The sequence below is a fragment of the Eretmochelys imbricata genome, chromosome 1 (genome assembly GCF_965152235.1).
Source record: "Eretmochelys imbricata isolate rEreImb1 chromosome 1, rEreImb1.hap1, whole genome shotgun sequence".
In the NCBI taxonomy this organism is placed as follows: domain Eukaryota; kingdom Metazoa; phylum Chordata; order Testudines; family Cheloniidae; genus Eretmochelys; species Eretmochelys imbricata.
Genome location: NC_135572.1, coordinates 194466184 through 194487096, shown reverse-complemented (window position 1 = coordinate 194487096; position 20913 = coordinate 194466184). Strand labels below are relative to the sequence as shown.

Sequence of the window (20913 nt, the reverse complement as noted above, 5' to 3'; positions counted from 1 at the left end):
AATGAAAGCAAAAAGTGGAAAAAAATGGAAAGAAATCTGGATATCAGACACTTTCTATTGCACTGAGTGGCAAAAAAGAAACAGGGAAAACACTTTAAACATGTCAGAAAAACTTTTAAAACCCCCCAAATTGTTCCATTTTGAATCCTGCAAAAAGGAAACAATTTAGAAGTTTTGAAATGGTTTTTCCATTTTTCAACCAGCTTTCGTCTCAGTGTTGTTGTAGCATCTTCTCAGATGTGGCACCATAAGCAGCTGCCTACTGTGGGGCAGCGCTTGGGCGGAGTGTTGGAAGGCATTAGTGTAATAGCAGCCCTTGATGCTAGTGTTGCATCACTAGTCTGTTTCCACACTACAGATTCTTTGACTTAGTGGCTCTCAAGGTCTGCCTTATACCCCCGCTGAGTTGTGTTATTACCACCACTACACACACAAATGAGGGATTTGTGTCTGTGGGCAGGTGTCACGGAGCTTTACCTTGTGTTAAGTTGCCAGTGAAGATAAGCCTTTGGCCTATCACTAGGCATGCCCTTATATCTAGCAGGAGAATGTGTCTTCTTTGTTTGGCTAATCTACCTGGTTTTCATATGCTCTCTTACTGCATTCTGAGTCATGATACTGCAGCCAGGATTAATCCCACTAGGGAACACCCCTCCCTTTTAGGTAAACGGAAGAAACTGTAAGTATTTTTAGGGATGGCCAAACTGGTTAGAAAAAGTGGACTGCATCCAACTCTGACTCACACATGACCCATTTAACAGAACAACTGTTCAACTGTTGGTTTTGTTTTTAGCTTTGCACATCTCTGTGCTTCCTTCTTTGGCCAGAGATGAAAATACCGAAAACTTGCAAGAAACTTTATTCCAGCCAGATTTCCAGGATGATCAGAAAAGCTGGCAGAAGCCTTGAAAAAACGTCAGAACTTCTGAGTTTCACCAATTACAAACCATTTTCTCACTGTATAGTACCTAATGTTTTCCATTTCCTCCTCCTTTTCTGCCAGTTTTCTTTCAAACTCTGCTTTAATCTGAGAAATTTCAAGTTGAATACGAAGGCTTTTGCTTTCTTCATGCTCCAGGGCTCCCTGAAATAAAAGGCACACAACTGAATAAGTCTCTTAGGCCAGAGATCCTTAGACTTTTTCAAAGTATGAATCGCAACATTGAGATTGACCCTGGACACCACCTCCTCATTCCTGACTGTCTCCTCACCCATCACCATCTACCTGTGGCAACTACAGTTGCTTCTTGAGAAAAGTAACCTGGCTTTCCTAATGTGTTTACCTATCTTTTAATGCAGTTTGGCAGCTGGAAACATGAGCAGTCACCTCTTCACACTACACATGGTCAAACAGTTTGAGAACTGATGTCTTAGGCCTTGTCTACTCAGTTTTTGTACCAATACAAAAACTGTATACAGACAAGCTTTAAACAGTAATGGTAAAAGGGCTCCATCCTGCTCCCACTGAAGTGAGTGGCAAAACTCCCAAAGACTTCAATGGTAGCAGAACTCAGCCACAGGATGGTTTGCAAAACCTCTCTAAATCTGTCTTTCCCCCCCACCTCCCCATCAGCCTTACATCAATAGGTATATGTGTTTGCTGAAATTAACTATCCTCATTCACATGATCATCAATACTATACTCCTTGCCAAATCTTGTTCTAGAAGTATGCATGGCTCCCATTGATGGCAGTGGGATCTGTGTAAGTGAATCTCTAACCTGACACCAAAAGGAAGGGAAGGATGAAAAGTATCAGGTTTTCATGACAAAATATGTAGCTATCAAGATCTTCCCCCTTTCCATTAAAACCTGTAAGGAAACTATCTGGTAACCTCCTATTTTAAATCCCATGACTTTTGTTTTTGTTTCCCCCCCATAAATTGCGATCAAGAGACTTTACGTAATAGCCTATGGTTAAATACTAAGGCCCCAGACTTGCAGGTCTTACTTAAGCAGAACTCCCATTGAAGTCAGTGGGAGTTCAGACTGATTCCTGACTGAGCCAAAACTTCCTCTGATTTAAACAGGCAGATTAGCTGGGTAAGGATTGGGTTCTTGTGAAGAGAGCAGTCACTCATTGATCTACATTTGTCTCAAGAGATATCATCAATAGAATAATGACATACAAAAGACACAGATAAGCAAATTATCCCTTATTTCTGGTCACCATGCACCATCTATATTCATTTTAACAAACACGCCACACTAATAAACCACCAATGGTAACAGCACACAAAAGTACTGCACATTAAAGCAACAGCCAGCAGCCGAGATTCACAAGAAAAAACCTTATTAAAAAATATTGCACTCCACAACTGATTTTTAAATAAGATACATCATCATTTTGGGGATGTAACACAAACTTTCCTTGCACTCATTAGCCTGATCTGCTCGCAGACTTAGAATTCTGGGATGTATTCCACATAATTCATGAAAGTCAGGTGTGTCATTATAACCCCAAGAACGGATGTATTCTCTCTCATGAGATAAATATGTACACTGCACATATAATCACTCTCAGCACCCCAGAGCTCTGGAAAAGGATGCTATTTTCTCCGCTCTGATTTTAACACCTGTCTACATGGCCATGAAATCCCTGCCAAGTATAAAACATCCTGTAACAGACCAAAAAAAAGTTACACATATTTAGTGTATTAACATTTTACAGTTATTTGGTTAATTTCATTTTTGCAAACATTGTTAAGAGGAGGGCAAAAAAAATATTGACACAAAAAATTCAACACTTGACTTTAATGAAAAATCCCCCGCCACATGCTATATTAGCCATCAGACACTGATGCACCAACTTAGCCCTGCAGTGTACCAAAACCTCAAGAAATCTACAAGCTAACCTTTTAAATGAATAACCAGGAGCTGATTTCCACCTGGCCTGTAATGAATTTTGTAGTGCTGGTTCACTCTCAGAAATTGAGGTGGGTCCTCCATGTATGTATGCATGCCTGTCACTGCAGAAAATTACTGTGATTTTTACCAGACTCCTTTGGGATTTAAAGATTTTCTAAATGGCCTCTTTTCATTTGGGTTTATGAGACTGCTACTCTTGCTTAGCAGACTATCGTTGTAGGAAGAAAGCAGGGCACTAATCTCAGTGCAATCCATAGCGAGACATTATTTACAATAAAACTTCATAAAGTTTATAGCTTTTAATGCTCAAAGAGGAAGATGAGAGTTATGAATTTGCTGATGAATACAAGATATTTGGCATACTCAGTAAGGTGTTAAATTGGATGAACAAAACCACCACCCTTGGCAGCTTGCATTTTAAAAAGTGACTGGGAATTTGGATGCTCCAAGTTGAGCTGCTTTGAAGAGGCCTGATTTTCAGAGGAAGGGTTTCTTGCAGTTTCTGAAAATCAGGTCACTATAGAGGTGTCTCAGTTTGGACACCCAAAAATTGAAGCTGCCAAAATCATGTTACTTTTGAAAATTTAGGCCAGCAAGTTTGGTGTGTAAATACAGAGGAGCAGAGAAAGATCTCCTAATAATAAGCACTAAATTTTTGCTGTGTGACTGAGAAAGTGATGCAGCAACAGACAAACCTCCTTCCCTCCCTTCCTTCCTCTTACCTCAGCTTCTTCCAGGGCTAACTGAACTTCTGACTTTTCTTGTTCAACCTGTTTCTTGATTTTTTCTATCTCATGAAGGCTCTTGTTTCCTTCACTAATCTGATCAGTCAGATCAGAAATCTCCTCTGAAATGACAAGAAGAAGAATTTAGTATCAGAAAGTCCCAGAAACATAGTACTGTACATACAAGTGTAACATTATGATTTTACCACCTGGCACAGAGAGTGATTACAAAAATCACCTTCCAAATAACTTGCTAAAGGTTTGTCTATACACAGAAGTTGCACTGATTTCACTTAAATCTGTTTAATTAAAGCAGTGCATCTTTTGTGTGGGGACTCTCCACAACCCGTTTTAAACTGGTTGTAGCAGTTTAGCAAACTTGCTAGTTTCTGGAAGGGCTCTATGGTGGCAGATGACAGAACAAGGAGCAATGGTTTCAAGTTGCAGTGGGGGAGGTCTAGGTTGGATATTAGGAAACACTATTTCACTAGGAGGGTGGTGAAGCACTGGAATAGGTTACCTAGGGAGGTGGTGGAATCTCCATCCTTAGGGGTTTTTAAGGCCCTGCTTGATGAAGCCCTGGCTGGGATGATTTAGTTGGTGTTGGTCCTGCTTTGAGCAGGGGGTTGGACTAGACGACCTCCTGAGGTTTCTTCCAACCCTAATCTTCTATGATTCTGTCCACCAAACTTCAAATGTCCCATGCAGCAGTCCATCTACATTCCTCACTCCTATTCCAAGTAGCACCTCTAAACAATGACAGAGTACGTTAACTCTCCACCCCCAGTCAATACTTGTGCTCACTCAAGTGATTGCCAAGAACGACAACAGTGATGATTGGGGTTATTTTGTGATGTGAACTCCTCTGGGCCTGTATGAAGAACTGGTTGGAGTTCCTGTGAGTAACATACACCCGAGAGTTCCTTTATGATTCCATGATCTTTTGAAATAGGACCTACTATTTTAAGACTTTAACTCTGGTCATAAGTGTCAGATGGATGGTACAGCTCAAAACAAAATTCTAGAAAACAAGCCAATAAAGTTGAAGAACTTAGTACAGTTCCATTAAAATTTTTCTAATTACATGGGACTGGATATTTCAAAATATTTGCTAAGGGATTGTGGCCAAAAATCTATCACAAAATGGCTGTTCAGAGGCCTCAGTGAAACGATTTGTCTCTCATACACTAGTGGAGAAGTGTTCCATGTTACAAAAAGCACCATAACTGGTATCAGTTAGGTCCTTTGTCGGCAGGCTCAGCAGTTGGCCAGTGATGGAAAGGGTTTGATTTCTTCTTTATCCCATGAAGATAGACCCTGCTACAGGGTACAATTGGGGTACTTTGGCAGGTTAGTGTAGAAAAGCATGCACTAACTGCCTGTATGTTGCTCCTGTTCCTGTGGATAAATGCTGTTAATTCAGCATCTTTCACCAGCACCAAATTCGTTTAAAAACTGGATGTAGAGAAGGAAAATAGAACAGATTTCAGTGACAGAGGGAACATCCACTGCTCCAGTGCAGTAGTGAGACTAATTTTATCCTACTTCTACAGGGGCACCACATCTCAAGACAACCAGGTTCTCTCTTAACTACTGCAGAGCCTGTTATGCATGGCCTACCTTGGAGGTTCTTGTTTTCCCTTTTCACTGTCTCCAGATTGTCCAGAGTTTCTTCGTAGGCATTCTTCAGTTTAAACAGCTCTGTGCTCAGGCTACGGGCTTCCTTCTGGGAAGCTTCAAGCTCTGCTTGCGTCTCCTCATACTTCTGCTTCCAGTCACTGATGAGCTTGTCAAAATTGCGCTGCTTCTTGTCCAGGGCTGCCGCTGCCGAGTTAGCCCTTTCTAAGTCAATCATGATGTCCTCCAGCTCGTTCTGCAGCCTGTGCTTTGTCTTCTCCAGGGAAGAGCACTTGGCATTGGCTGCCTCAATTGCTTCCTCAGCTTCCTGTAGGCGAGCCGCTAGCTTTTTTCTAACATGGGGAAAAATGGGGCAGAGCAGTAAGACAACCATGAACAGGCCTGATTAGGCCTCAGCTGGAGTATTGTGTCCAGTTCTGGGTGCCAAATTTCAGGGAAGATATGGACAAATTAGAGAAAGTCCAGAGGAGAGGAACAAACATGATTAAAGGTCTAGAAAACATGACCTATGAGGAAAGATTGAAAAAATTGGGTCTGTTTAGTCTGGAGAAAGAGAAGACTGAGGGGGGACATCATAACAGTTTTCAAGTACATAAAAGGTTGTTACAGGAGGGGGGAGAAAAATTGTTCTTCTTAACTGCTAAGGATAGGACAACAAGCAATGGGCTTAAATTGAAGCAAGGGAGGTTTAGGTTGAACATCAGGAAAAACTTCCTAACTGTCAGAGTTAGAATCATAGAATCATAGAATATCAGGGTTGGAAGGGACCCCTGAAGGTCATCTAGTCCAACCCCCTGCTCGAAGCAGGACCAATTCCCAGTTAAATCATCCCAGCCAGGGCTTTGTCAAGCCTGACCTTAAAAACTTCCAAGGAAGGAGATTCCACCACCTCCCTAGGCAACGCATTCCAGTGTTTCACCACCCTCTTAGTGAAAAAGTTTTTTCCTAATATCCAATCTAAACCTCCCCCACTGCAACTTGAGACCATTACTCCTCGTTCTGTCATCTGCTACCATTGAGAACAGTCTAGAGCCATCCTCTTTGGAACCCCCTTTCAGGTAGTTGAAAGCAGCTATCAAATCCCCCCTCATTCTTCTCTTCTGCAGGCTAAACAATCCCAGCTCCCTCAGCCTCTCCTCATAAGTCATGTGTTCTAGACCCCTAATCATTTTTGTTGCCCTTCGCTGGACTCTCTCCAATTTATCCACATCCTTCTTGTAGTGTGGGGCCCAAAACTGGACACAGTACTCCAGATGAGGCCTCACCAATGTCGAATAGAGGGGGACGATCACGTCCCTCGATCTGCTCGCTATGCCCCTACTTATACATCCCAAAATGCCATTGGCCTTCTTGGCAACAAGGGCACACTGCTGACTCATATCCAGCTTCTCGTCCACTGTCACCCCTAGGTCCTTTTCCGCAGAACTGCTGCCTAGCCATTCGGTCCCTAGTCTGTAGCGGTGCATTGAATTCTTCCGTCCTAAGTGCAGGACCCTGCACTTATCCTTATTGAACCTCATCAGATTTCTTTTGGCCCAATCCTCCAATTTGTCTAGGTCCTTCTGTATCCTATCCCTCCCCTCCAGCGTATCTACCACTCCTCCCAGTTTAGTATCGTCCGCAAATTTGCTGAGAGTGCAATCCACACCATCCTCCAGATCATTTATGAAGATATTGAACAAAACCGGCCCCAGGACTGACCCCTGGGGCACTCCACTTGACACCGGCTGCCAACTAGACATGGAGCCATTGATCACTACCCGTTGAGCCCGACAATCTAGCCAGCTTTCTACCCACCCTATAGTACATTCATCCAGCCCATACTTCCTTAACTTGCTGACAAGAATACTGTGGGAGACCGTGTCAAAAGCTTTGCTAAAGTCAAGAAACAATACATCCACTGCTTTCCCTTCATCAGTTGTTAAGCACTGGAATAAATTTTGCTTAGGGAGGTTGTAGAATCTCTGTCACTGGAGATTTTTAAGATCGGGTCAGACAAACACCCGTCAGGGATGGTCTAGATAATACTTAGACCTGTCTTGAGTGCAGGGGACTGGACTAGATGACCTCCAAGGTCCCTTCCGGTTCTACGATTCTATGAATAGCTCCCAAACAAGTTATCAAGTAAGTGTGGCTCCTGATTAATGACAAGAGCCACTTGGAGATGGCAAACACAACACAGACAGAGCGTACATTCATCTGACAGTGTGGAAACTACTAGCACTGTAATCCTCTTATTCTGTATATTTCAGTGTGGTTAAAAAATGCTATGGAGTGTAGTTCTCCCAGTGGAGTACAGGAAGAAGGCAATGATAATAGAAACCACTTACTTGGCTTCTTCTAGCTCCTCAGTTCTTTGAATGGCATCAGTTTCATATTTAGTCCTCCACTGTGCCACTTCTGCATTTCCCTTGGACAGAGCCCGCTGCAGCTCTGCCTTGGCTTCTTGCTCCTCTTCAAACTGCTCCCGCAGAAGATCGCAGTCGTGCCTTGCAGCTTGCAGTGCATGAGCAAGGGCGTTCTTGGACTGCAGGATTAATAGGTTACATTGTTATAGTCAAGGATGGCAAACCAGTCTGGGACACAATAAGCCCCAACCAACAGGTCCCCAACAATCCAAACTGAGCCTTTCTAGGTTACAAAAAGTTCAGTTCCTTTTCCTCTTTGTCTCCGAGTGTCTGGCCACAGCTGAGGGGGGGGGGAAGAGAACAAGAAAGGACATTCTCAAGGTATTTCTGGTCCAAATGGAAGTAAGAAACACCCTAAATGCCACGAGAAAGCCTGTTTCCCATGTCATGTCCAGTCCAGCATTGAGACCAAACATGTTCTAATTCATTCGCATAAGCATCCAAACATTCAAATGAAAATTCTAAGATTTATCAAACACTTTTTACTGCTTGGAGCCCCTGTTAGTATGATTCTTTCTAGAAAGAGAGAGTATAACTAACTCCTCTTCCCCACCTCTCTGACTTGTCCTGGTCAGATGCAGAAATTCCTATTAGTACTGCCATCAGAATGTTTAGGCTCAAATGTCTGGTTTTAGTTTTCCTCCTCGTTAAAAGTAAACAAATCCATTCCCATTCATCTCAGTCAACAAGCATTCCAGCCATCTCGCCCTTTTTTTTTTTTAAACTATAGCTAGTGAAATGTATCATTGTCAAAAGCTGACACATAAGCAAATGGGGTGAAAGAGCCAAAGCATTACCTTTGTTTCCTCTTCCAGCCGTCTTCTAAGTTCTTCAATCTGCTGAGTGAATGACGTCTTCCCTCTGGAAAGCTGACTTATCAGTGACTCTTTTTCTTCTAGCTGCCTTGCAAATTCACCTGCCAAGGGATTTTAACCCAAGCAAGATTGGAACATTAGTTGCTTGCTATCCCACTGGGCCAAATTCAAGGTTTAGTTACAACTCTCCAAAGAGAAACCCCACCCCTCCCCAGTGAATATGGCTGATCTCTTGTTAAGAAAAGCATCTGAGTCAGCCTTCTCAGATATATGCAAGGTTTCTTTTAGTTTATTTACACATGGCATGTACAGTGGTACATTAATTTTAGTTGGACTCTTGCATCATTCACTGAAGTAGACATACACTAGCTTCCATGTGCAATTACTGGTTTTTTCCTTCATACTTTTTATTACTGTACATTGTACTTCTATAAACCTTTTCCCCAATGTTGCAAAGCACTTTAGAAATATCAACTTCACAACTCCTATGAGGCAGGTCAGGAGAATACATGGGAACACATTAGCCATCACGTGAATAGAGCCAGTGTGGAGATGGTATGCAGCAGCCATTTAACAGTGCACAGCAATGCTGCACACTAGTTTAGGACAGGAAATGAAAAACATAACACCCAAATGAAAATACATAGGAATGTTGGTTAACAAAACAGTGATCAGAGTTGGAATTTGGTCAAGATGCAGAGATTAAAACTCTGACTCTGCAAAAAGTGGCATAGGATCATGAATTATCACTAATAAAACACTGGTTTCATGTCTCACTGAAAAGAATGCCTGTCCAGAAGCACAATGTCCTATCACCATGTTGGGGCATAGCACACTCACAAACAATAATGCCGCCTATGTGAGGTGTTCCTTGTTCAGGGTCTTCACAGCTGAACCTTGCTCAGCTTTGCCCTGTTTAGCTGAGATGATATGATGGCAGCATGGCTCAAGGGTAGCCTTAGGGTAAGCTTATTCTTTTAAAAAAGCCAGGTGTATTTGGGTGAGCTTCTACTTGCACACATAGGTGTCACTACTAAATGAGACCTGTGAAAGGCAGGGGGGATGCTCTTTGATTAAAAAAAGATCCATCTGGACTTGTTTATAACCCAGATGAAAGGATGTGAGGCAAGGCTCACCTGTGGTACCACACAGGTAGTATCTAACTAGGTGTTTACTCTTCACTCAGCTACCTGTATGCAACAGAATTCCAATTCCCTGCAGGGTCTAGCACATTCCTGCAATGGACTCAAAGAAGCTCACTGATGCTGCATATGCCTACCATTCTCAGTTTGCAGCTTTCCTTTTTGAGTGGTGAGGTCATTCATTAAGCGAGTCATTTCATCCAGTTTAGTCTTTGTCTCATTGAGGTTGTCTTCATATGTGCGACAAAGTTTTTCTGCATTCGACTAATGGAATTGAGAGAAAAGATACACAAAGCTGCACACTTCCCAGCCCAGGTACATAACTATCTGCTTTACCCTACAATACAAGCCTTCACAATAAAAACACTAATGATATTTTCACCCCAGACAAGTAGAATTTTGGAAGGCAGAAGTTAAATCTTCTGTTCAATGAGCTTTGGAGTGAGAAGACTTGCATTGCATTTTGTTAATATTATACTTATAAGCAAGGAGTTTACTTAATAAGATTTTTATGCTGTTTGCCAGTTTTATACATTCTGCCTCTGGTTTTCTTCAATAAAAGTTTGCCTGAGTAAAACTTGAATAATGACTTCAGGATTTAGCTCAGATTTTAAGGTGACCCAGAAGAAATGATCTCCCCATAGACTTTTTAAAAAATTAAACTCTTAAAAATAAAGTTAGTGCAAGGTGGTGATGCAAGAGGGCAGAAAAATAGTTATTTTCTTTAATGAGAGCCTTGGATTCTGAATGGAAACAATGCAGTAGTAAGCTCCTGCAATGATTTCAAAAGGTATCATATGCACAGGTGAAAGTTTCTTCAAACGTCTTCTGAATTGCTGGATGGGATTAACCACCCAGAAGACTACACCCACAATTTATCTACCCACAGTAACAGTCCAGGCAATGGCTGTGTAAGCTACCTCCCCACTCCACACCTCCCTGCTGAGACTCAAACCAGTGATCCAGAGGGACTTCTTTGTGAGGCGGAGGAATAGTTCAGTCTCCATCACCCCCCAGCTCTTGGGTGCTCTTCAGAGAATGCTAAGAGGGACCCCTTATCACAGTACTACTTTGTGAGATAAGGGCCTATGACTGGTAAGGACTGAACTGCAGGACAAACTCATTTCAAATAAGCCACACAATAGCTATCAGAAGGTCGTCACCAGCCTGAGATGGAGTGAAACAAATGACCTAGATCTGAAAGCCTCCAAACCCTTTCTGCAAAAAGAACAGGAGTACTTGTAGCACCTTAGAGACTAACAAATTTATTTGAGCATGAGCTTTCGTGAGCTACAGCTCACTTCATTGGATGCAACTTTGAGACAAACCCTTTCTATTGCTCTCATAAATCACCCAACCCCCCTCTGCCTCTCTGGAAACTTTAAAACGAGCCCCTGTTTGCGTGTTTGTGTACGTAGTCTCAGAAGCCCTACTTTTCCTTTGACCATCTGCTCCATGTTGGATGACAGGTCATCCACCTCCAGCTTCAGCTCGCTCTTCTCTTTCTCTAGTTTCTGCTTGACACGCTGCAGGTTGTCCACTTGCTCCCCCAGCTCCGCCATGCTGTCTGCATGCTTCTTCCTCAGGGTGGCAGCTGTCGCCTCATAGTGCAGCGTGGCCTCCTCGAGGTCCCGCCGCAGCTTCAGGAACTCAGCCTCCCGCTTCTTGTTCATCTCCAGCTGCGCTGCAGTGGCTCCTCCAGCCTCTTCCAGCCGCTCACTCAGCTCCTCCAGCTCTCGAGCCAGATCCAATCTTTGCTTTTCCACCTTGGCTCGGGCAGCTCTTTCTGCTTCCAGCTCCTCTTCTAGCTCCTCTATACGAGCCTACGAGGCAAAGACACACATGCACGTAACACCCTTCACCTTCATAGCAATTGCCGTAGGAGCTCAAAGCACTTCATAAATAATGACCCTTCACAACAGCTCCATGTTATATGTACTGCAATTTATAAATAGCAAAACCAGGCCACAGCAGTGTTGGAGCTGGAATAGGACTTAGCATCGTATCTCCTACTAAAACCACTCAGTGCTTTCTCTACAAACTTTAGTCCAAAGTCTGCAGACCAGGAATATAAGAAAAGCAATTTATTTGGAAGTGGAACGGAAGAGTATCTCTTCCCCTCCCAATCACTGTTCAAGAAAACTGTAAGAGGCTCTTTCCGGTTATTGTAATAGCCATTGTGTAGCAAGTACTCTTCAACCTCTGCCTGGGATGTGAGAGACTGAGGAGTGCCTGGGTAATGAGCTGGCCTCATGACCTCTTTCTTCAACTCCCTCTCTCACCTCTGAACTGGGACAATCAGAGCTATTCAGTCACAAATTTTTCCCTGGGAAGGAGCCAATGCATAATTAGTGCAGCATCTTGTAAACTCCAGAGAAGCACAGGAAACAACCTTGGCAGATACAGAACGCAGGAGAGTAATGGAGCTTCCATAGATCAGCAGCATTTATTCTGGAATGGACTCTGGGTTTTATGTCTTAGTGATCATTAGTGACAAATTCTAGCTATATCACATATCACTGCAGTTTGTATCTCTCCTTTCCTTTATGACACAGTGTGTCATTTCATGAACATGCAGGGCTGTGACAGCCTGTAACTCAAGATCTGTGAGCCAGATTCACAGTCTAATTCTTCAGTTTGCACCAGTGGAATCCAGGCTTTGAGCCTTCTGATGCCCAATTTCCCTTTTTATGTTCTCCTGCACCCACTCTCATGTAGATTTCCTTCTCAATCTCCCTCCTTATTGCCTTTCCTGAACCCCCATGTCATTAGTTAACCGGGGTCCCTCTAGTTAAGCCTGGGCTTCTCTGTCCCCTGTGCTTGAGGGTGGCCTCCCAAAATTGCTTCTTCTTCGTCAAACTAGCCTCAGGCTCCTTCTCCTTGCTCCAGGCTTGGGGATGGTCTTCTAAGCATAAGTTCTTCTCAGATGGCTCAGTCTCCTTTATTACGGTCCATGCTTCAGAGTAGTCTGCCACAGCATTTGTGCTTCAGGCCTACCAGCTCACCCTCTTCCTTCTCTGTGCCATGTATCCAGGGCAGAAACATCTGAGATCACACCACTTCCTCTCTCTTCCCCTCACTCTCCATGCTTCTCTATCCCCCGCCAGGGTTCATTTCTGACACAGAAGAAGTGAAGACAAAAAAATTACCTGCAACTCCTTGATCTTCTTCTGGAGTTGCATCACTATGGTTTGTTCATCCTCAAGCTTGGAGTTCAGCTGACTTATTTCAAATTCTTTCCTGTCAAGGAAAATAAAGTTCTGCAGTGATAGATTTACCCTACCAGCTGAAGCAAAGATTTTCTAAAGCAAATTTTTATAGTCTACTTATAAAGACCTGGGAATAAAAGTGCTGACTCAGTCAGAGCTGAAATGGGAAGAATGCTGCTGTTGTAATATCACTAAAACTCCCAAACTCACCACCACTGGTTTGGAAAAAATACAGTCTTCTGTCAGAACAGTATTGTCCAAGCTAAGACCATCCAGACACTCATATGTTGTGCTACTATATGTAAAGTGTCCTTACCTTGTACAATATCAGTGCTGGCCGGACTTCTGATATTATGAATAACTATAGGTGAGAACTTCTTACCTCTGTTATTTGCAAAAGGTCACACAGAAATAAAATTGCTTGTCAAACTCAGTGGATAGGTACATTTAACAGAGCTGAGGTCTTACAACTGTACTGTTAGCAGATTCGATGGGATAGACACCTTTTTTAGATTTCTGTAAGCCTTTTTCTCTGGACAGCTAAAGGGCTCACAAATATTCATCTTATGCATATGAAGATTGGGATCAATCAAATCTCATGCTTCAGGGTACATACTGCAGGCACCTGGAAGGAATTCTCTTATCCCTATTCAGCACTGGACAATATTCTTGAGTCACCTTCCTCTGAACTGGCATTCAGTGTCTGCCACTGTAGCAGGCAGGATTCTGGGGTTAATGGGCCTGGAATGGCAAATCCCAGGTTCCTGTATTATTCTGTATAATACAAACAGTATCTTACTTCTTCAACTTTTCATCCAACTGCAGCTTATCATTTTCCAAATCCATGAGACTCTCCTGGGTCAGCTTCAAGTCCCCTTCCAGTTTCCGTTTGACCCTTTCCAGGTCCATCCTTATTTTCTTCTCTTGTTCTAGTGAGCCCTCAAGCTATGGGAATGAGAAACCAGTCGTTAAACATAAGGTCCAGTTTTGTGCTACACTCTAATGAACGCTGAAGCAGAAGAGTTAAAGTACCAGTATCCTGTTTTCCATTTTTTCTTTCTAGCTGCCATCAGCCCAGTCAAGAACACAAACTGGGATTAATATGATGTAAGGGCCACTCCATGCTTCCTGTTTGTGCAGGCATTACTGCCCTTTCTCTTCAAGACAGCTCTGTTGGATTACAGGTTAATTACACTGCAAATACAAACCAAACGGATTTTCTCTTGTTATTGTTATGTAACTCACACACTTCCTGGGTGTGGTGTTCTGTCCCATCTAGTGGCACTGAGACCACTTAGAGAGAAAGAGATTTATCAGCTGGCTTTTGGCTCATGCACTAAGCTCCAGAGGTCCCAGGTTTGATACTGCCTGCCCATGACCGGGGTCTGTCAGCATTACAAGTGGGGGGCTCGTCTGGGATTTCAACTGGGAAGTCCTCTGAAGCTTGGGATGCACTGCCTCAGCTAGGAGAAGTATGTAACCCACACACCTTCTGGGTATGGTGTTCTGTCCCATCTAGTGGCACCGAGACCACTTAAAGAGAGATAAAATGAGTCTGCTCTAGAGCCTTAGCTAATAGCCAGCTTGTTTTTAGCTCATGCTGTAGAGACTCATGCACTAAGCTCCAGAGGTCCCAGGTTCAATCCCACCCACTGACGAGCGGGGTCTGTCGGCGTTACAGTTGTACTTTATAAAAGGTTAACTGTAGAGGAAAATAATACACCCTCCCCCTTGTGGTTTGCACTTTTACATCCAAGTTAGTCTAGCTTCCCAAAAGCCATAAGCAATGGAGAAATAAGTATTATGTAAATGAAGAGAAGGATAAACTCACATCATCTACTTGCTGTTCTAGTTTCAGTTTAGTTTTGCTCAGTGTGTTGACCTTGTCTTCCTCTGCCTGTAGGTCATCCAGAGCTTGCTGGTGAGCTTCCTGCAAAGATTTCTTCTCTTTAGTAAGTTTGCTAATGGTCTCATCCAGAGATGCCATTTCTTCTGTCAGATTTTTGACCTGTGTGGTAGAAGAAATGCAATAGCAGTGACAGATGTGCTTGTAAGTAATTTCAGCCGAGGATTATTGTAACCTGGCCTGAGGGAACTGCCTAGACCGTACTCATATTGGAGAATTAGAAAGTAGTTTATACTAAATCAGTTGGAAATGGATATTTTGTAAAAGCAGTTAACCTGGCTATTAGGATGATACAGTGAAGGGGGAGTTCATTTTAATTCTCGGTTCTCAGCTGACACTGCCAATTAATGCCCGTTCTTGCAGTGGCTTTGTTATGGGGACATCTGCTTTTCAACTCCACCAATTTTTTTTTTCAGCATCACTGGGGAAGGTTCTAGTTTTTTGTTCTCTCTGGGGAAAAAGGAGAGGAGAAGTTTTGACTGTGCAAGAGGAAGAGTTTAAAGAACTCTGCTTAGTTACAAGCTGGTTATTTATTAGGGTAAAACCAGACACTATTCTCTGGTTTAGTAGCAGCAAAACTCACTTGGGAAAGTGGAGATCCAGGCTCAACCTCAACTGTGTATATATTCTGATCTTGCAGGGTGGCCTTTACTATACATGCCTTTCAATTAGCAGAACTCCAACATCTCCTCCATAAAGTAGCCCACCCTATGTATAAATTCTCTGTGGAGACGTATGACCAAGTTCTAATGGTACCTTATTTTCAGTAGCATGTTTTTCTTTCTCTACTTTTGCCAATGTTATTTCAAGGTCATCAATGTCTTTCTTCAATTCAGAGCACTCATCTTCCAGTTTTCTCTTCTTGGAGGTCAGCTCAGAGTTCATCTCCTCTTCATCCTCCACCCGCTCTGTCAGTTCTTTGACTTTTGCCTCCATCTGGATCTTGGATTTAATCAGCATGTCGCATCGTTCTTCTGCATCTGCCAGTGTGTCTTGCTCCTGGCATAATATAGAAAAGATGACAACAATGCCTGGGAGTTACCAACTTAATTATTTGCATTTATTCCCCACTTATTTAGTTCTCACAGAACCCAGACAAATACACGTTAGTACAGCAGATCACAAGTGTGTACCAGAACAGCTCTGGAAATGTTTCAGAGTAACAGCCGTGTTAGTCTGTCTTCGCAAAAAGAAAAGGAGTACTTGTGGCACCTTAGAGACTAACCAATTTATTTGAGCATAAGCTTTTGTGAGCTACAGCTCCATCCGATGAAGTGAGCTGTAGCTCACGAAAGCTCTGGAAATAAGGTTAATATGGGCTAACTCTGGGTCTACTCCTTCTCTCATTTGATGTCAAAGACAAAACTCCTGATAAATTCAGTGGAAGCAGGATGGAGCCTTTAACGTTGGGCATGCCCACTCATGCATGCAATCTGATTAAATATAATTCACAATATTAATTAGGACATTAATATTTCCTTGAACACCAGAATTTTTGCATTGGCAAACCATCAGCTTGCGCTCTCAAACATGTGAATTTATATCCATTGTAAATTTAACCTAATTTCCTAGCCAGAGCAGCTACATAATTTAAAACTGCTTGTGTAAATACCTAAAGCCAAGTCCCCTTTGACTGCTTGGTTTGCAAGATGTCATGTCTGAAAGAACATTAAATAAAACACGAACCAAAAATAGCTTTGCCTACTCACTGCCTGCAGCTGAAGGAGCAAGTCATTCTTCTCCTGAACCAGAGAGACTTGCTTTTCTTCCAGTTCCTTCCTCCTGGCTTCAGATTTTTCCAAGGCCTCCTTCAGCTTCAAGAATTCCTCTTTCATATTGGCCATTTCCTTTTCAGTTTCTGCGGACTTCAGAAGGGGCTTGATCTTGAAGAAAAGCTTCATCCAGGGCCAGTTCTTCACAGCCATGAAAGCTCGAATGTTCCACTGGATCACGAGAAGGGCATCCCTGGTTTATAAAAATTAAAAAAAAAACAAAGTAAACCCAGCCTGCATTGAGGGAGCTATATACATTCTTTGAGCTTGTCCTCAGATCAGTCATACTTTTGTGCTCTGAACAGCATTAGGAACTTGTGCTAACACAGGCAAAACATTTGATTATGGCTGGACTGCCAGAGACACTGAGCATCTACAACTGACTGATTTTAGTTGAAATTGTGGGTGATCAATAAGGAACTACTGTTGTTGTAAATCTATATTAAAACTACTCTGTGTAATCCTTCATTTATGTCTAGCTAGAGACTTAAGTACTACTGTAAGGGCTCTATTTAGTCATCAAGTGAGACAGGAGTGGTTTCATCCCCCAGACTGAAGGGAATAATCCAAGATTGCCTGTACCTTCGCTCCACTATTTTTTGGAACTCAATACGCATCAGTTTGCCTCGTACTCTTGCTTGGATCATTGTTAGGATCTTGGATAGTCTCTGATCCCTCATTTCTTCCAGATGGCCCAGGAGACCAGCCTTAAAGAATACCTAAAATATAGGCAGATGTCATTTAGGAACAAGCTCAGAATAATCCCATCTTCACGAAACATGGAGCAATGTAAGTCCATTTTTATTGTAACAGCAGTGGTCAAGGGAAGACTGGTAACAGAAGCAGAGTGATGGCTAGGTAATAGAAAAGTCTGGGTCAGGGGATTGTGTTATAACATTATAGTGACCCAATCACAGTACGCATCATAGTTTGATCTCACCTTTTTCAAATGTGCCAACCTCATGTAATAACCATGCTACTAATCGGTGTTAGACCCCGGGAATGTTTTTAACTTTTAACAATCTGTTGTGGTATCATTGTTAGTCTCCTGAGCCTTTTCAAGCTAGAAAATCAACCACCCCTTGGTAAAAATGGGTGCGTCTGAACTGCTGCTAGTATCCATTTCACTGCCAGCGTAGACAGGACAGAGTTAGTGTTCAGCACCATTTCACAAACTGTAATCAAGACTTGCTCTGTGTAAATAAGACAGCTGAAATGGTGCTGATCATGGTTTGGTCCTGTCTACACTGGCAGTTAAAGTGTTAGCAGCATTGGTTCAGCTACACCTGTTTTTGGTAGCATTATTCCTGTAGAAAACAATATGCAGTGCTTGAGCCACCTCTGTTGGCTTATAAAGCAGAACTCCTCTGTTTTATTTTTTGTACTGGTACCTTAAGATTAGAATTACTTGTGCTGCTAGGTCTCTCATTTTAATTGCACTCAGGTTCTAGTAACCATAACCACTGACAGCTGCGTGGTGATTTACATGCAAAAAGATTTTAGTATCATCCAGGAATTAGATGGACTAACAAGTGTCCCCACAATGCCACCACAGACCAACTGCACTACTCCATCTATCTTACAAAGAATATATACTGCCATTAGAAAGCACGTTTAAAATGGTTGCATCAATATATAGACTACTTCCTGATGGAAATGTCAATATTTATGACAGGAATTTACAGCTGGGTTTTTCTATTTTATTAAGCAGTGCCTTTGTTTATTCTCTGTTTTCAAATGTGGGCTTTGGTATGGTCATATATCTCTGTATAAAACATTATCTTCAGCAACATTTAGATCTAGATCTGAACCCTGCAACTCTGAAATCTTTGCTTTCAAAAAGGAATTACATGCTCTTTTCTGGTTACCTTTGTGTGTCCAAAACGATACTGGGTTTGGTCAATATCTAAAGAACTGAGCAGTTTTTCAGAAGCTTTTCTGCTGTCCACAAACTTATCTTCTGGAATGGCAGCTGGATTCAGAATACGGTACCTGTTAACAACAGGTGAAGAATGAGTAAAGGGGACCAGGATGCTGGGCCAGAGTCTGCTCCCATTAAACTGTAATAAGTGCGGTGTAACCGCAGTGGAACTACTTCAGATTAAAACCAAGGGTAGAATACTGCCCTCCAATTCCAGGCGTTTTGAACTGAAAATTAACCTGAGGAAAACAAAGAGGGGAGAAAGTACCCTGGCTCATTTTTATAGAGAAGGCTACGATGATTCTGACTGGAATTGGATCATGAGAAGAAACGTGACCTGTGTCTGGGACTGGTCTCTGTGTTACCTTTGTTTAAAGTCAGCGTAAAGCACTCTGTTTGGAAATCCCTTACGGCAAATACGAATTCCTTCCAGGACACCATTACAGCGAAGCTGGTGGAGGACAAGGTAAGCATCCATTGCACCTTAAAAAAATTCAAGAACTTAATTAAAATCAGATCGTTCCATGAGGATTTAACCTTCATTTTGCTCAGTAGGTGAGAAGAGTTGGGAGTAATGTCTCGAAACGACAGCTAGCATTGGAGGAAGAGTACAATCAAATTGCTTTTAAGTGTGGGCTGATGACTTAGAAATGGCTTCTGGGATAAAAATAACAGGATTAAAATGCAGATAGAACAACAGATTGCTGGATTTTCCATACCTGGAGTTTTAGTTTCATTGGGGATAATACAGCGCACAAAGTGAGGAGCTGTAGATCTCAGGTTAGTCATCAGTTTATTTAAATTTTCCTAAAAAGGGTATAATAAAAAACAGAATTAGCTAAATCATTAGAACTTAATATTGTACTAAATGTATATGTGAGCAGCAATGCTATAAAATATATATTGTCTAATAAGCAGAAAATAAGGCAGTTGTACAGGTGGATATTAGCACCAACCCTGCAGACTATTCAGAGTGAATACTCTGCATATGTCAGTGCAATCATGTCTTCATAATGACTGTGTTGGGGGAGATTCTCAAAGGCACAATGGGCATTTAGGTGCCCACCTAAAGAGAGCTTGGCTGCAGGGGGATAAGTCTGAGGGACTATAACAATTAGAAAGTCACCAAGTTGCCAAGGAAGGTAATTGACAGAATAAAGGAAAGCCAATACACCTCACCAACATAACCTAAACTTAGGTGACATTAAAAAGCCACAAGAATAAAAAATTGCAGACAGAAGTCCAGCAGCAGGATTTGGGCTACCCAGTTTATTACACCGAGTGCAACAAATATGATTACCTGCCTCATGGGAAGGTGGCATATGTGTCATGCTGTGCAAGCAATCCAGGGCCCTCAGAGACAGAGTATGGGCTCTGGAGACCAGAGTGGCTGAACTGGCGGAGCTAAAGGAGACAGAGGTACATGAGGAGACTTTCAGGGACATAGAGCGGTCCCACCTCCTGTCCAACAGCCCTTGTGCTGCTAAGGAGGATGAAAGTCCCGGGGCAGGAACCAACAAGCTGGAGTAGATGGAAATGTTCCCATAGTTGGGACCCACCTTCTAGATGATGTCCTGATATTCTCTTGCACCTAGGGGATATCCCTCTGGAGGAAAAGACCCCCGTTATTAGGAAGAGACAGACAATACTACTGGAGGATTTGATTATTAGAAATATAGATAGCTGGGGGTGTGATGCGTGGGAGAACCGCATGGTGAATTGCCTACTAGGTGCAAAGGTAGCAGATCTCACAAAACATACAGACAGACTTATGTGCAGTGTTGGGGAGGAGCCAGTGGTTGTGGTACCTGTACATACCAATGACATAGGGAAAGGTAGGAGAGAGTCCTGGAGGCCAAATTTAGTCCGCTAGGTGTAAAACTAAAGTCCAGGACCTCCATTGTAGCATTCTCTGAAATGTTTCCAGTTCCATGGGCCAGGCCAGAAAGACAGGCAGAACTGCAGGGTTTCAATGCATGAATGAGAAGATGGAGTAGGGAGGAGAGATTTAAGTGTATTAGGAATTGGGGAACCGTTTGGAGAACGAGTGGACTATACAGGAGGGAATGGGCTCCACCTAAATCAAAATGGAAACAGACTGCTGGCACACAAAGTCAAAAAGGTTGTAGGGCATTTTTTAACTAAAGGCTGGGGAAGACCAAGAGGGGTGGAGGAGCACATGGTTTGGGCAGAGATGTCCCTTAGGGATGAATTTATTAAAGGGGGAACTCTATATCCTAGTAAAGAGGATAGCAAAGAAGTTGATGTAGTACAGGTAGGAGATAGTTAAATGAACAGGCAAATGAAACAGAGTCCCAATTAAATATAATACATGAAGGCAAACAACGGAATATTGACAAAATGTACGAGTGCTCATATACAAATGCTAGAAGTCTGAATGCTAAGATGGGTGAACTAGAGTGCTTGGCATTAAATGAGGATATAAGAGGCATCACAGAAACTTGGTGGAATGAAGATAATCCATGGGATACAGTTATACCAAAGTATAAA

The 20913-nt window shown here is 42.5% G+C and overlaps 1 protein-coding gene across 1 annotated transcript in view; it reads right to left on the bottom strand.

The window, feature by feature from the left end:
- MYH15 (myosin heavy chain 15) overlaps positions 1 to 20913 on the bottom strand; it is a 60264-nt gene that overhangs the window by 12976 nt on the left and 26375 nt on the right. Inside the window, exons 19-34 of the mRNA XM_077807302.1 lie at positions 19122 to 19209; positions 18768 to 18885; positions 18350 to 18473; positions 17064 to 17200; positions 16419 to 16674; positions 15466 to 15708; positions 14635 to 14811; positions 13603 to 13748; positions 12744 to 12834; positions 11028 to 11417; positions 9732 to 9858; positions 8435 to 8553; positions 7560 to 7756; positions 5212 to 5561; positions 3589 to 3713; positions 969 to 1084 (exon numbers count right to left, since the gene is read on the bottom strand). Of these exons, the coding sequence (XP_077663428.1) occupies positions 969 to 1084; positions 3589 to 3713; positions 5212 to 5561; positions 7560 to 7756; positions 8435 to 8553; positions 9732 to 9858; positions 11028 to 11417; positions 12744 to 12834; positions 13603 to 13748; positions 14635 to 14811; positions 15466 to 15708; positions 16419 to 16674; positions 17064 to 17200; positions 18350 to 18473; positions 18768 to 18885; positions 19122 to 19209 (2804 nt within the window). The remainder of the gene's footprint in view (positions 1 to 968; positions 1085 to 3588; positions 3714 to 5211; positions 5562 to 7559; positions 7757 to 8434; positions 8554 to 9731; positions 9859 to 11027; positions 11418 to 12743; positions 12835 to 13602; positions 13749 to 14634; positions 14812 to 15465; positions 15709 to 16418; positions 16675 to 17063; positions 17201 to 18349; positions 18474 to 18767; positions 18886 to 19121; positions 19210 to 20913) is intronic.